Source organism: Neurospora tetraspora (genome assembly GCF_033439725.1).
Source record: "Neurospora tetraspora strain CBS 560.94 chromosome Unknown B0H65scaffold_3, whole genome shotgun sequence".
Taxonomy (NCBI): Eukaryota; Fungi; Ascomycota; class Sordariomycetes; order Sordariales; family Sordariaceae; genus Neurospora; species Neurospora tetraspora.
In genome coordinates, this window is record NW_026944385.1 from 1,546,238 (window position 1) to 1,558,093 (window position 11,856).

At 47.6% G+C, this 11,856-nt stretch overlaps 3 protein-coding genes across 3 annotated transcripts; 2 read left to right on the forward strand and 1 right to left on the reverse strand.

Annotated features, from left to right (window-relative positions):
• The first annotated feature begins 89 nt into the window (after positions 1–89).
• B0H65DRAFT_153894 (Alpha/Beta hydrolase protein) lies at positions 90–1,437 on the forward strand. The gene has a single exon (XM_062821120.1). It carries the CDS (start codon positions 451–453, stop codon positions 1,417–1,419), a length of 969 nt encoding a protein of 322 aa, XP_062682804.1. The 5' UTR covers positions 90–450; the 3' UTR covers positions 1,420–1,437.
• Positions 1,438–3,037, reverse strand: B0H65DRAFT_153861 (Alpha/Beta hydrolase protein). The gene is made up of 2 exons (XM_062821119.1): positions 2,653–3,037; positions 1,438–2,587 (listed from the first exon to the last, which is right to left on the reverse strand). Exons 1-2 carry the CDS (start codon positions 2,937–2,939, stop codon positions 1,456–1,458), a joined length of 1,419 nt encoding a protein of 472 aa, XP_062682805.1. The 5' UTR covers positions 2,940–3,037; the 3' UTR covers positions 1,438–1,455.
• Positions 3,038–4,827: 1,790 nt separating this feature from the next.
• B0H65DRAFT_154016 (patatin-domain-containing protein) lies at positions 4,828–7,503 on the forward strand. The gene is made up of 2 exons (XM_062821122.1): positions 4,828–5,288; positions 5,367–7,503. The coding sequence occupies exons 1-2, from the start codon at positions 5,001–5,003 to the stop codon at positions 7,482–7,484; spliced, it is 2,406 nt and encodes an 801-aa protein (XP_062682806.1). The 5' UTR covers positions 4,828–5,000; the 3' UTR covers positions 7,485–7,503.
• Positions 7,504–11,856: the final 4,353 nt, after the last annotated feature.

An 11,856-nucleotide genomic window follows, 5' to 3' on the forward strand; every position in this document is an offset into this window, starting at 1 on the left:
AAACAGTCGCGGGATCAACTGCTACAGCCGTTCGGTACCCGCGGACTATGAATCGTCGGTGGCGACTAGATGAATAAACGACCGTTACGTTGGCGATCCCACTGGTGTTCAAGTACGGCTGACAAATGGAACGTTCAGGCCATGACGCTAACTGCACGTTTCAGGTAGGAAGCGACGGCGCAATTCCCAAGGGCAGTCTCAATGGGTCTGGATAACCAATGCCGCGGTGAGCGCGGAACTCCACCACGTATCCACCTTACAGACCGTCATCGGTTCGGCATCGACAGGCAACCATCGCGGAGTTAGGGCGGGATGATCGACAGGCGGAGTTCGGGAATAAGAAGCTTCGGGAAGTATAAGAAGCTTCGGCATCGCTAGCTGCAATCCCGCATCTCGAGTTCCCCGCGATCTTTTTGAACACCAACGCCCCCCTCAGCAACATCAAACAAAATGGCCGACAACAAGTTCGACCCCGAGTACTTCCAGACCATCCGGCCTTTGATAGCGCTCAAAGAATCCCTCCCGCCTCCCGTCCCCACCACCGACATCGACTCCCTCCGCGCCAACAGTGCCAGCTTCGAGCTCGTCCTCGCCGCCATCCCCGACTCCCCCGACATCACCGAGACCACCTACCAAATCCCTTCCAAGGACGGCACTCTGATCACCCTCTACCGCTTCACCCCGGCGGCGGCGGCGGCAACCCCTGGCCCTCGTGCTGCAGTGCTCCACCACCACGGCGGCGGCTTCATCCAAAACACCGTCGACCAATTCCGCAAAGACATAAAGCGCTACGCGCACGGCAGCGGCCTCACCTTCTACGCCGCCGATTACCGTGTCGCGCCCGAGCACCCTTTCCCCGCCCCCTTTGATGACTGCTACGCCGCCCTGGAATGGCTCCACGCCAATGCCGCTTCGGAGCAGATTGATCCGGCACGCATTGCCCTTTTCGGCATCAGTGCCGGCGCTGGGATTGCTGCGGCCGTTGCCCTCAAGGCGCGTGATGACAAGGTCTCGCCGCCCATCAAGAAGCTGGTGCTGGCGTACCCGATGTTGGATGATAGGACGTATTGGCCCGAGGAGCATCCGTTGAACCCGTACCTGATGTGGACGGGCGCCTTTAACAGGATTGCGTGGGGGGCCTATGCGGGTGCGGATGGCGTGAAGGAGATCTCGCCATATGCTGCGCCGGCAAGGGCGAAGGATTTGTCAGGACTGCCACCAACGTACATCGACTGCGGCGAGCTGGACTTGTTCAGGGACGAAGACGTGGAGTTTGGTGCCAGACTGCTCAAGGCTGGCGTCAGTGTAGAGCTGCACTTGTACCCTGGAGTTCCGCATGCGTTTGAAATGGTGGCAGTGGACATTCGGGTCTCGAAGCTTGCATTCGAGAACAGAGTTCGGGCACTGGAAAATCTGTGAACTGATAAATAATTGTTGGCTAGATATGTATTGAACTCAACTTCCGTCTGTAGCCAGGATTGACCCGGCAAACGTTTTGATAGCATCCTTGAGTGTATATGCTGATCTGCCTTGCGCCCAGAAGTGGCTGGCTCCGGAAACCTCGTGGGCTCGGAAGGAAGAGTGAGGAATGCCCTCCAGGCGTGTGGCCCACGGCCGTAACTTTCGCACAGGCACAAAGCCGTCATTGTCGCCGTAAATGGCGAGCGTAGGGTTTCGTACTAACTTGGCTTCGGCTTCTTCGAGTGAAAGATCAGTCTCAGAATCCGGACCAAGCTCACCCATTGGCGAAGCCGTGGCAGCTGGAGAAGACAAGGATCTGGTAAGACCCTTCCACGATGGCCTTCGAGGAAGCAAGGAGAAGGTCGCGAGGTTGTTGATGAGGCCCTGCAAAGGCGAAACCAGCAAGTAGGCCGGGCGAGCTACCACTCGGTCTGGTACAGAAGGTAAACAATCCTTGGCCGGTTGCTGCTTTGTCTCACGTGTGTCGTGTGCTGCATCCCCACCCACAAAGCTGTGGTCCTTTCCGGAAATACGTCTCTTATGACTCTTTGCCTTGGCCATCAGCTCCGAAACCCCCTTGTGGATTTTCTCTTCGGTATCATGGGAGAAGGACAATCGTGAATGATGGTGTTTTCTGCTGCTTTCTTCTCCCCCGAAACGCATGCCGGTCGGCGAGTGGGACAATGTGTTGGCTTGATGCTCCAGGGCCGCTGCTCTTGCACTTCCCAACGTTGTATTTTGCACCTCTGCAAGGTGCTGAGCTCGGAGTCGTATTTCAGCAGCATGGGAGCTGCAAGCTGGAGTGTCGAATTGGTGGAGTATGGTTTCGAGAGAAGGAAGTTGCATGGTAATCATAGAACCATACGAATAGCCGCCCATTAGGAACAATGATGGCTTGTTGGTATCGTGTGACGCAGAAGGTGTAACGGGTCTAGAGCCACCATGGGGCCCCATGTAATCCGATGCTTCGGCAATTGGGGTCGTCGTCGGAACGGGTTCGAAAACATGTGGTCGGAAGGGATCGAGAAAATGAACGTAATAGGATAGGAAGCCAACGAACGAGGTGTAGTCTGCCTGCTCGGCCTTTGCAGTCCAAGAGGTCCGACCGGCGGAGCCTTGTGCGCCTCTAGGATGACGAGGTATTGTCAGCAAGCTTCGGGATGGCAACTGGGAGTAGGGAGGTAATCCAACCTAAAGTTGAAGGTGCCAACCAAAAAGCCGAGCCTGAGCAGCGTTCCGGCTGCGATGTCTACTACGGGATCGTCATAACAACCTCCGAGAGGCGCATACGGATGAGCGAAGACGGCAGCATGTTTCCGCCATGGTGGTGAGGAGGGCGACGGGTCGAGAGATTGAGGATGGTAAACGCGACAATCGATGGCAAGGCCGTCGTGTAGACTCGGGAGGGTGAAGGAAAGCGTCGGCTCTGGAAGCAGTGATCTTGCCAACCGGGAGGGCTGGTCGTCGGCGTCTGTCATTGCCGAGTGCGCCAAATCGCAGCAGTTCCGAGACTGGCCCGGCGGCGCAATGACGAAAGTAGCGAAGAAAAGAAAAAGAACAGAGTACGACGGGCACGAGCTCCAAAGTCAATTCCGCCTTGTCGTGTAGGTGACTGAAGGCGGGTCCACGCGGTCGCGACTGGTGAGGTTGTTTTCCTTTTCTTCTTTCCTTTTTTTCAGCGGTTGAACTGCACTGAACTGAAGTGGAGAGCGCCTTGCCCGTTCTCGTCACCGGGATCCACTCGGCCCCCCACCCGGAACACGGGAGCTTCCAGCGGACCAGCGTGGAGTGCCGACTTCCTTCCCGGGCCCCGCGCCTCTTTCGTCCAATTCGATATGAGCCCGAACTCCTGACGGACATTTCCAATCGGACGACCTTTCATCGCTCAAAGCCTACGTCTTTCTTGTCCACTTCTTTGTCCTGGGTTCCTGCTTCTGCTGTTTCTTCGCAGTCAGTCTCAACTTGTCAAGCGATCCAATGTTGCTGATTGTGAACAAGAGACAGTAGGTATCTCAAGTCGATCTCATAGAGACAGTCCATTTCCACCCCTTTTCTATGGAATCAATGCTGATTAGTAGGGGTTGGAAAGTTGTTGAGTGAGGTGGTGACGCCTGGATTTCAGTACCCTGGTAGCAACTGCGCTATGGTTGAAGAATGCATGCACGTCATCCACTGGGCGAATGGGAGTTGTGTTGGACAAGTTGCGCTGACATGTGAAAGCCCTCAATTGCTATCCTCCGATTGTCGTATTGTCCCTTCGATTCCAATGCCTCCTAATTGAGTCTAGTTTTCGATATTTATGAAATAAGTGTATGGGTTAACCAGTACATAACGCCATGGCAACAACTCCGCTGAACTGCCTGCTGAATTGAATGAAGCCTTTGCCGAGTCTTCTTCACATTAATCAGCCACGTAAATGATCGCCTTGTTTTAGCGTCAGTGTCAACACCATTGGTCATGTCTTGCTTTATCATCGGCAGCACTAAGGCAAGGGCAGTCACCAAGCCTGGCTGTTCCTGAGGTCATTGGAATGTAACCATTCACATCTCAGCACCTACCCAAGAGGTAAAGATGTAATTCATGCTGAAATTCAGAACATGGACATGCAATATACACGAGGCGTCTATTTCGAGAATTTAGAGTTAGTTGGCCAAGCCGTGTCACCAAGCGGGGATCATGCCCCAGATCTCTGAGGGGGGTGTGGACTGTGTGAACCCGTGAGAAATGCGGTGTGTGTGTTCCCCAGATTCCATTCCGTGTCCCAGACATCCTTTTCGGATCCTTTTCTTCTTGATGATGGATGTTCCCGATGATGGAATGTCCCGATCTGGCTTAGTCAGACACAAATTGCACAATGAGGACCCAGAGGGCCATGGCCCGGGAGTGCGCGCGTGTCCGTCTTGACTGATGACCCCACCAATGCAAGGGTTGCTCCACGATTTGCATTCCCCTGTGTCTGGTCCGGTGGTCCCCCGTGCCCCCCACGTGCCACCTTCCAGCGACCCTTCCAGCCTGTTTCGTCGGGGACAGCGCCCGAAAGGTGTCAGCTGGCCCTTCCCCTTGCGCGCCAAACCCGGGCGCCTGAATTTCTGATGACGGCAGGACGGACCCGGGCAGGAAGGATCCCGGATGCCTTGCTGCAATGAAACTCAACAAACCGATCTCTTGACCGCCAACCTTTTTTCGCTCTCATTCTTTTAGGATTCCCCGTCCGTCTTTCATATCTCCATGTCGAATTCCCAACACAGGCCACTCAGCCATGAACCATTCCCGATTCCCTGGCTTCCAGTCCCATCAGTCGCCAGTACTCCACAACTCGATAACCTAAAAACAACAACTACTGCACGCTACTGCGCCTATAATTCTTCCGCTTACACCACCCTAGAGCCCGAATCTCCCCACCGGCGCTTACAAGCCGACTCCCTTCCGCCACGGCCGGCCTCCGTATCGATACCCGACTCCAACCCTCGCACCGCAGGCACCTACGTAAACATCCGACGCCGTGCTCCGACCGTCCGATCTCCTAATACCGTACTCCAATGACCGACCTCCTCGTCCACGGGCCGCCAGGCATCCGTGTCAGCCCCGGCAGCCCCGAATGCAGTGATTGTGGCACTCAAAAGGGCTCTTCCCAACCCTTGGCTTCGGCACTCAAGAAAAAGAATAACAAGGTCGAAAAGCACGTCGTGTTCCGGCCCCTCTCGAAAGTCATCCGCAGCGCCAGCAACTACGTTCTGTCATGGCGTGACGGCCTCACCCAGTCAGAGAGGGAAAACAAGCGGAGGATCGAGGAGAGGATGCAGTTCCTAGAGGATGTCATGCACAATGTTTGTCCAACTGTTCACAAGTCATGCTGGTCCACGTCACACCTCCGACAATGCTGACCATTCTTCTGTAACATACAGGCCACCAGCGCAGAGGAATGGGAAACGGCCGCCAAGGAACTCGACCACCTCGAAGGCAACGACGCGTGGAAACTCGATCCCTCGACCGGCGACTACCACCCCGACATCATCGAGACCAAGCTACGAGACCTGGATCATGATCGGGAAAATGGCGACACAAGGGAAATGATGTATCTGGTCCGCACGGCCCTCTCACGCGACCTCGGTGGAATGGGCAACATCGACTTGTACCGCCATTCGTATGTCGGGACTAAGAAATTGATCGAGGATTATGTTGACTCGGCCGTCAAATCAATTGACGCACTGGTGGACCAAAGCACCCAAACATTGCCTGCCGACATGGAGGCCAAGGATCTGCTGGAGGGCATGTTGTACGCAAGACAGAGCTTTGGGAGGAGCGCCCTTCTTCTGAGTGGAGGAGCTACTTTTGGCATGTCGCATATTGGGGTCATCAAGTCCCTATTCGAAGCGAATCTTTTGCCTCGCATCATCTCGGGCGCCTCTGCTGGTTCCATTGTGTGCTCTATCCTTTGCACTAGGAAGGACGAGGAGATACCCGATTTGATCCAGACCTTTCCTTATGGCGATCTCGACGTCTTCGAGGGCCCCAACGACGGCATCTCCGACAGTCTGCGCAGACTTTTCACCCAAGGGAGCTGGGCCGACATAACGAACCTTACCCGAGTGATGCGATCCCTGCTTGGCGACTTAACGTTTCAGGAGGCCTACAACCGGACACGAAGGATATGCAACATTTGCGTCTCGACCGCCTCTATTTACGAGCTACCTCGGTTGCTCAACTACATTACGGCTCCGAATGTCATGATCTGGTCCGCAGTGGCCGCTTCCTGCTCCGTCCCGCTCGTTTTCCAAGCAGCCCCGTTGCTGGTCAAGGATCCTACGACCGGCGCCCATGTTCCGTGGAACCCAACACCGCAACGTTGGATTGATGGCTCCGTGGACAACGACCTACCGATGACCCGTCTCGCCGAGATGTTCAATGTCAACCACTTTATCGTTTCCCAGGTCAACCCCCATATCGTTCCCTTTCTCTCTAAAGATGACAGGTTATATCCTCGGAACCATCCCGGCCGCCTTCGCCAACAAAAGGCTGCCGCACAAGAAAACAACAGCGAGTGGCTCTATTACCTTACCACTCTTGCCAAAGATGAGGCCGTCCACCGACTGCATTTTCTGACTGAGTTTGGCATCTTTCCCGGTCTTCTGACGAAGCTCCGGTCTATCCTTAGCCAGCGATATTCTGGGGACATTACCATTTTGCCAGAACTTGAAATGCAAGACCTCCCTCGCATTCTCAAGAACCCAACATCTGAGTTCATGATCCGAAACTGTCTCATAGGTGAACGAGCAACCTGGCCGAAACTGAGCCGGATTCGAGACAGGCTAGCCATCGAGCTGGCCTTGGACCAGGCCGTCCACGCCCTGCGGGCCCGCGTCGTCTTTGGTAAGAGCCAAGTCGACCTCCGTCGCATCAGTGGCGCCACTCTCGGCCCAGCTGGCCAGCCCACCCCTGGCTTCCTGCGCCCTCCGTCCTCCGGAGAAGCCACGCCTGGCGAGCATCAGCATCATCGCACCCGGCATCATCACCGCAGAAGCTCTGCTAGCAGCGTCCAGATCCTCGCCTCTCGACACAGAAAGATGTACCAAAACCATGACGACGACTACCTAACTGATGACCAATCCGAAGAGGACGAGCGTCTGGAGATGAGCTACCATAGAGGTGCCCACACTCGCCCTGGGAGCGTCACTCCGCACGCCCGAGCGCCGGTTGCCCACACCCTCGCCAAGCCGCGGTTGCAGAGGTCCGCTAGGAGCGCAAGCCACATGTGGGAAGGGAGACCTTGGTCCCAGGGTCACGCGCATCCTCACCATACCCATGGTCATAGCCATGGCCTCCATCAGGCATCGCATACCTTGCAGCAACTCGTTCAGCACGGCTCGGGAGGAGACGAACCACCCTTTGACTTTTCCAGACCTTTGTCACCGCCCACGAGTCATGCGGGGAATTGTTCGACTGTGGGGGTTGACGAGATGGCCGGGGAACAGAATGTGAGGCACTCGGATGCGGATGATGAGATTCAGAGTGATTCTGTGTAGGCAGAGGGCTTGGCAGGGGGGTTCCAGTGGATAGCTGCTATCGAGTTAATGAGAACATGTTATGCAGTATTGGTTCGTTCGGAGGACGGCGTATCGGGATTGAGAGTGGGAGGAGTTGCGGAAGTCCACGAAAGAGACATGACACGGAGATTGCATGAGGCTGAGTGACACTGTAGAACTTTTGCATTGGTATCATTGTTATTTTGGGATACCCGAGCACATCAGTATCGACAGCGAGAAAAAGAGCCATCGAGAATACACTATTCGTTCAGTTCGTTTCCACGAGTCCTGTGCTCATCATCCGCATCATTGTTCCTATCACAATTCCACAATCGAGAACCTGGGGACGACAAGCACTTATAGGATCACGAAGACCCCAAGCGGTAATACCAACAGACCTAACCTCATGGAGGCACCCCTTAGCACTCTGGACCAGACCTACTCCGAACTGTCCCGAACCTCACAAAGACACAATAAATTGCCTAGGTACCGATCGGAAATACCTTCACAAGATTTAACATGACGTATTCAACATCGGAATCAGCATATTCTGGATGAGACGAGCCTTCGAAGATGGAACGAAAGGCATTAATTAGATATTAAAACACCTAAAGGAGTTGACGCGAGGTCTCGAGCTGCAAACAAACTAATATTGAACTGACGGCCCATCGAAATATCTTCGACTTCTGAACTTTCGTCGCTTAGCGACTTTGAGCCCAGCGACTAGCGCAGCGATTATAGAGAGCGATCAATTTACTGCATTTTTGCACTCAACACCATGAAATATCACCAAATTTGCGTCATGGGGAGGCACAGAATCACAGTGAGAATCACATGGGGAAGGGTAATTCAGACGGTAATGTGACAGATATTGATTACAGGTAAAAATACAGCTAAAACCCCCTATTTCACATGACAGCTAACATATGAACAGAAAGGGTACGTGTAGATCTCAGCGCTAGAAATAACTCAACTTACTCGACTCGACTCGACTCAACTTAATTCAATTCGACTTAATTCAAAGATTTTGACTGGAGTTGCAATTCAACTTGGGACCCTCGAATTGAATTACTGAATTGGCCGCCTTTCTTAGCACCCGGCAAAATCCTTAGGTTAGGGTTCAAAGTATAAAAATACATAATTTTTACCCTTAAAAGATTAACCCACCCCAACCCCAAAAGTATACCCTCGGCCATCCATCGAATTATACCCGCTCAAATAGCCAGTATAGCCGCCCAAACTACCCAGATTAGTGAAATTTTTAGTATTTCTAGATTGCAATCGAAATTGAGCATTTTAAAATTATATTGCCAACCTTTTCCCCTAGTTAATTGGACGCTACCAAACCGCCTCCAATATTCTCAATCGCTTTCGATATATTCTTAATAACTATTAATCTCTCTCTCCCTTATTGTTAATTAGTATTAACCTCTATTTAACGTTATTAATACCGCTGTTATAATACCCGTCGTTTACAACCCTAAAACCTCCTCCACCGCGGACAACCCGCCGACCGTCTCCCTTAAAGATTCGCCCGCTTTAATTATTACCTTCGTAGCGTTCAATAATAACCGCCGTATCTTTATTAGGGAGCAAATTAACTTATTTAAAGCGATATACCCGGACGACTTACCTGCGAAAATATTTTAAGTCCCGAAGCTCAAGTAATAAGATGGAACGTTTATATTAAAATTATAACTATAGTAGCATTATAAAAGAAATTCGTAGATTAGCGATTATAGTACGTACTTAATTAAAATATTTAGCGATATCGAAGTTATAAATTATTAATATTATAATTTCTATAATAAGGTTTATATTCTATTCGCTACGTCCTCTACTGTAAGCTACCTTCGTTGCGTTTACAAATTTAAGGAATTATCTAACCGTAATACCGCCGACGAATTACCTTTTAAACGGCCTAAATCGGTAACTGACCTCCTCAAATAATAATTTACCCCTATTATAAAGCTAATTAGCAAAACTTTCTACAAATTATTAGTAAAAATAATTGTATTATCGAAATTACTTTTAACCTTTATTAAAAATTCTATATTTTATAAATTAATAAGGTTAATAAATCGTAATATAGCCGATACGTTATTTCTTAAATTATATTATATTTTATTGACCTAGATAAAAAGCAAATATTAATTCTATTTCGGGTTTTTGAAAGAAAAGTTAGTTAATTCGTACTTTTAAAAGTACTTCTCTTTCGATTTTTAAACTTTGCCTAACGGCTTCGTGTCAAGATTGTAGTGGAAGGTAGGTTAAAGTGCCTACGGATAGCGCAAGCACGTAGGGGACGTTAAGGTAGGGGGAGGATTAAAGATATATTAATAGTTAACCCCGACAATTCTAGAGGCGAGTTCGACCGGCTATTTATATTGTTGTAAACTCTATTTTATAGTGGCTAAGTCCGCGACGGCTCCGAACCGTTCCGACGCTATACTTAATCGCTATATTATACGGATATCTGCGCTCCTTAGTATTAGTACGGGTCTAACGCCTAATAAGTCCCTAACGATCTAATATAACCCTCCTTCTCCTAAGTTTCTATTTTAGAAATTTATAAATACTTTACGTCAGTAGCCTCCCTACCGGCGCTCTTCCGCTACTATTCCTCCGTAATTTACTTTTATAACCGAATATATTATTATTAAAACGTTATCCTCTTTATTTTCTTTTATTTTTATATCAATATTAATTTACTATCTAATATTTATTAATTCAATGTCCCCGCCGGCTTTACTCGCTTTTTACCTACCGTTTATTATCTTTTTATTTTCTACCGGTCGCTATCTTAAATTTAAATTAATTGCCCTCCATTTTATTATATTTTACTATTTTAGGCCTAAATTGACCGCCTTCCGGTTTATTATATTTTGCCCCCCCGTTACTATTTTAACGCTTATTGGCCGTCCTTTCGTCCTAAATTATCTTCTTCGCCTTTCTTCCATTCCTTTTTACTGCTTTCTTCTATTACCTTTCCTACCCTATTATTTAGAATTAGCCTATTTAAAAGTTTTTAATAATACCCGTATTTTCGTACTTTAGTTATTTACCCCGATTCCACCCTATTTTATATTTTTAATTCTAATTATAAAAATCTTTCCTCCTTCCCCTCTTTTCCTCATACTCTTTTTCTTCCATCCTTTGTACGCGTTTATATATTTACTTATATTATAATTATAATTATTTTCCCAAATTCCGTTAATTAATATACCTTTTATGATTTAGCCCTTTTTATTAGGCCCGACCGCCCTTAACTTTAATAAACGCTTTTCCTTTCTACTTTATATTTCCTATATTAATTATTTAATAATACTATTTATAATCCGTTTTATATTATCTTTTTTTTAGGAGGCTACGACCGCCGTCGCGAATTTACCCCCTAATATTATTAACGTCGCTATAATCCTAACTATAAATTACTTTGTTTATATTTAATAAAGTCTATTGAATTCCTATTCCTTTTTTATTAATATTAGCGCTAATAAAATTATTTTTGTAAATAATAATATATATTTAGCGTATCCTAAAACTTTAAACCGGCGCTTTTATAATTTCCTTTTAATCCTTTATAATTACACAGTCTCATTTTAGAGAAAAATAATTGCTATTTACGTAGGAAATATAAATAGTATTGCGCTTACCCTCGTTATTATTTTCTATAATTCCGTTAATATTTTAATAATTAGAATCTATATCCTTTGCGAACGCCTTTATATTTTTCCTTGAATACTTTCTAAATTTTATAGCTGCCACTTTAACGAATAAATGAAGCGTTACGACTTTTACTATCCTATTAATACTTACCCTATTAATTAAATTACCCTTATTATTATTTTTATTTTCGATAGCGAATAATTCGATATTATAATTCCCGCTCTCCTAATAGCTCCCGCTACCCCTATAAATATAATTAGTCTAATTAATATCTTTTAAATTATATATTCGGCCTATATTAATATTTATTACTTATTACTTATTAAAATATCCCTGTAACCCTACGATAGGAACGTATTAATATTAGCAGCTAATAATATAATAATAGACGAAGGTAAGATTTAAATTTAAATTATTTATTAATAGGCGTAGTAGTTACGCGGGAAAATTTAATTTTTAAGAAGATAAGTTCGATGTTTATATTAATATATAATTTGGGTTCGAATTCGAAGATTAGATGAGGCAGTTATTACAATATTTAGCCTTTTATTTTTATAATTTTCTAATTTTACTTTCATTAACAATATTATTATTTAAGGGGAAGAATATTAATTTAATAGATAATCGATAATTAGATACTAGCGTACTACTACGTTTCCAAGTTCGTTATCCTTTATAATTCTTTAATTAATTCCTCCTCCCT

What these genes read in the sequence shown, in the direction of transcription:
- B0H65DRAFT_153894 (XM_062821120.1), top strand. Translation starts at nt 451, where the DNA reads ATGGCCGACAACAAGTTCGACCCCGAGTACTTCCAGACCATCCGGCCT.
- B0H65DRAFT_153861 (XM_062821119.1), bottom strand. Translation starts at nt 2,939, where the DNA reads ATGACAGACGCCGACGACCAGCCCTCCCGGTTGGCAAGATCACTGCTT. An exon ending in GTTGGCACCTTCAACTTTAG is followed by an intron (nt 2,588 to 2,652) that starts GTTGGATTACCT and finishes TCGTCATCCTAG; the next exon opens with AGGCGCACAAGGCTCCGCCG.
- B0H65DRAFT_154016 (XM_062821122.1), top strand. Translation starts at nt 5,001, where the DNA reads ATGACCGACCTCCTCGTCCACGGGCCGCCAGGCATCCGTGTCAGCCCC. An exon ending in TAGAGGATGTCATGCACAAT is followed by an intron (nt 5,289 to 5,366) that starts GTTTGTCCAACT and finishes TGTAACATACAG; the next exon opens with GCCACCAGCGCAGAGGAATG.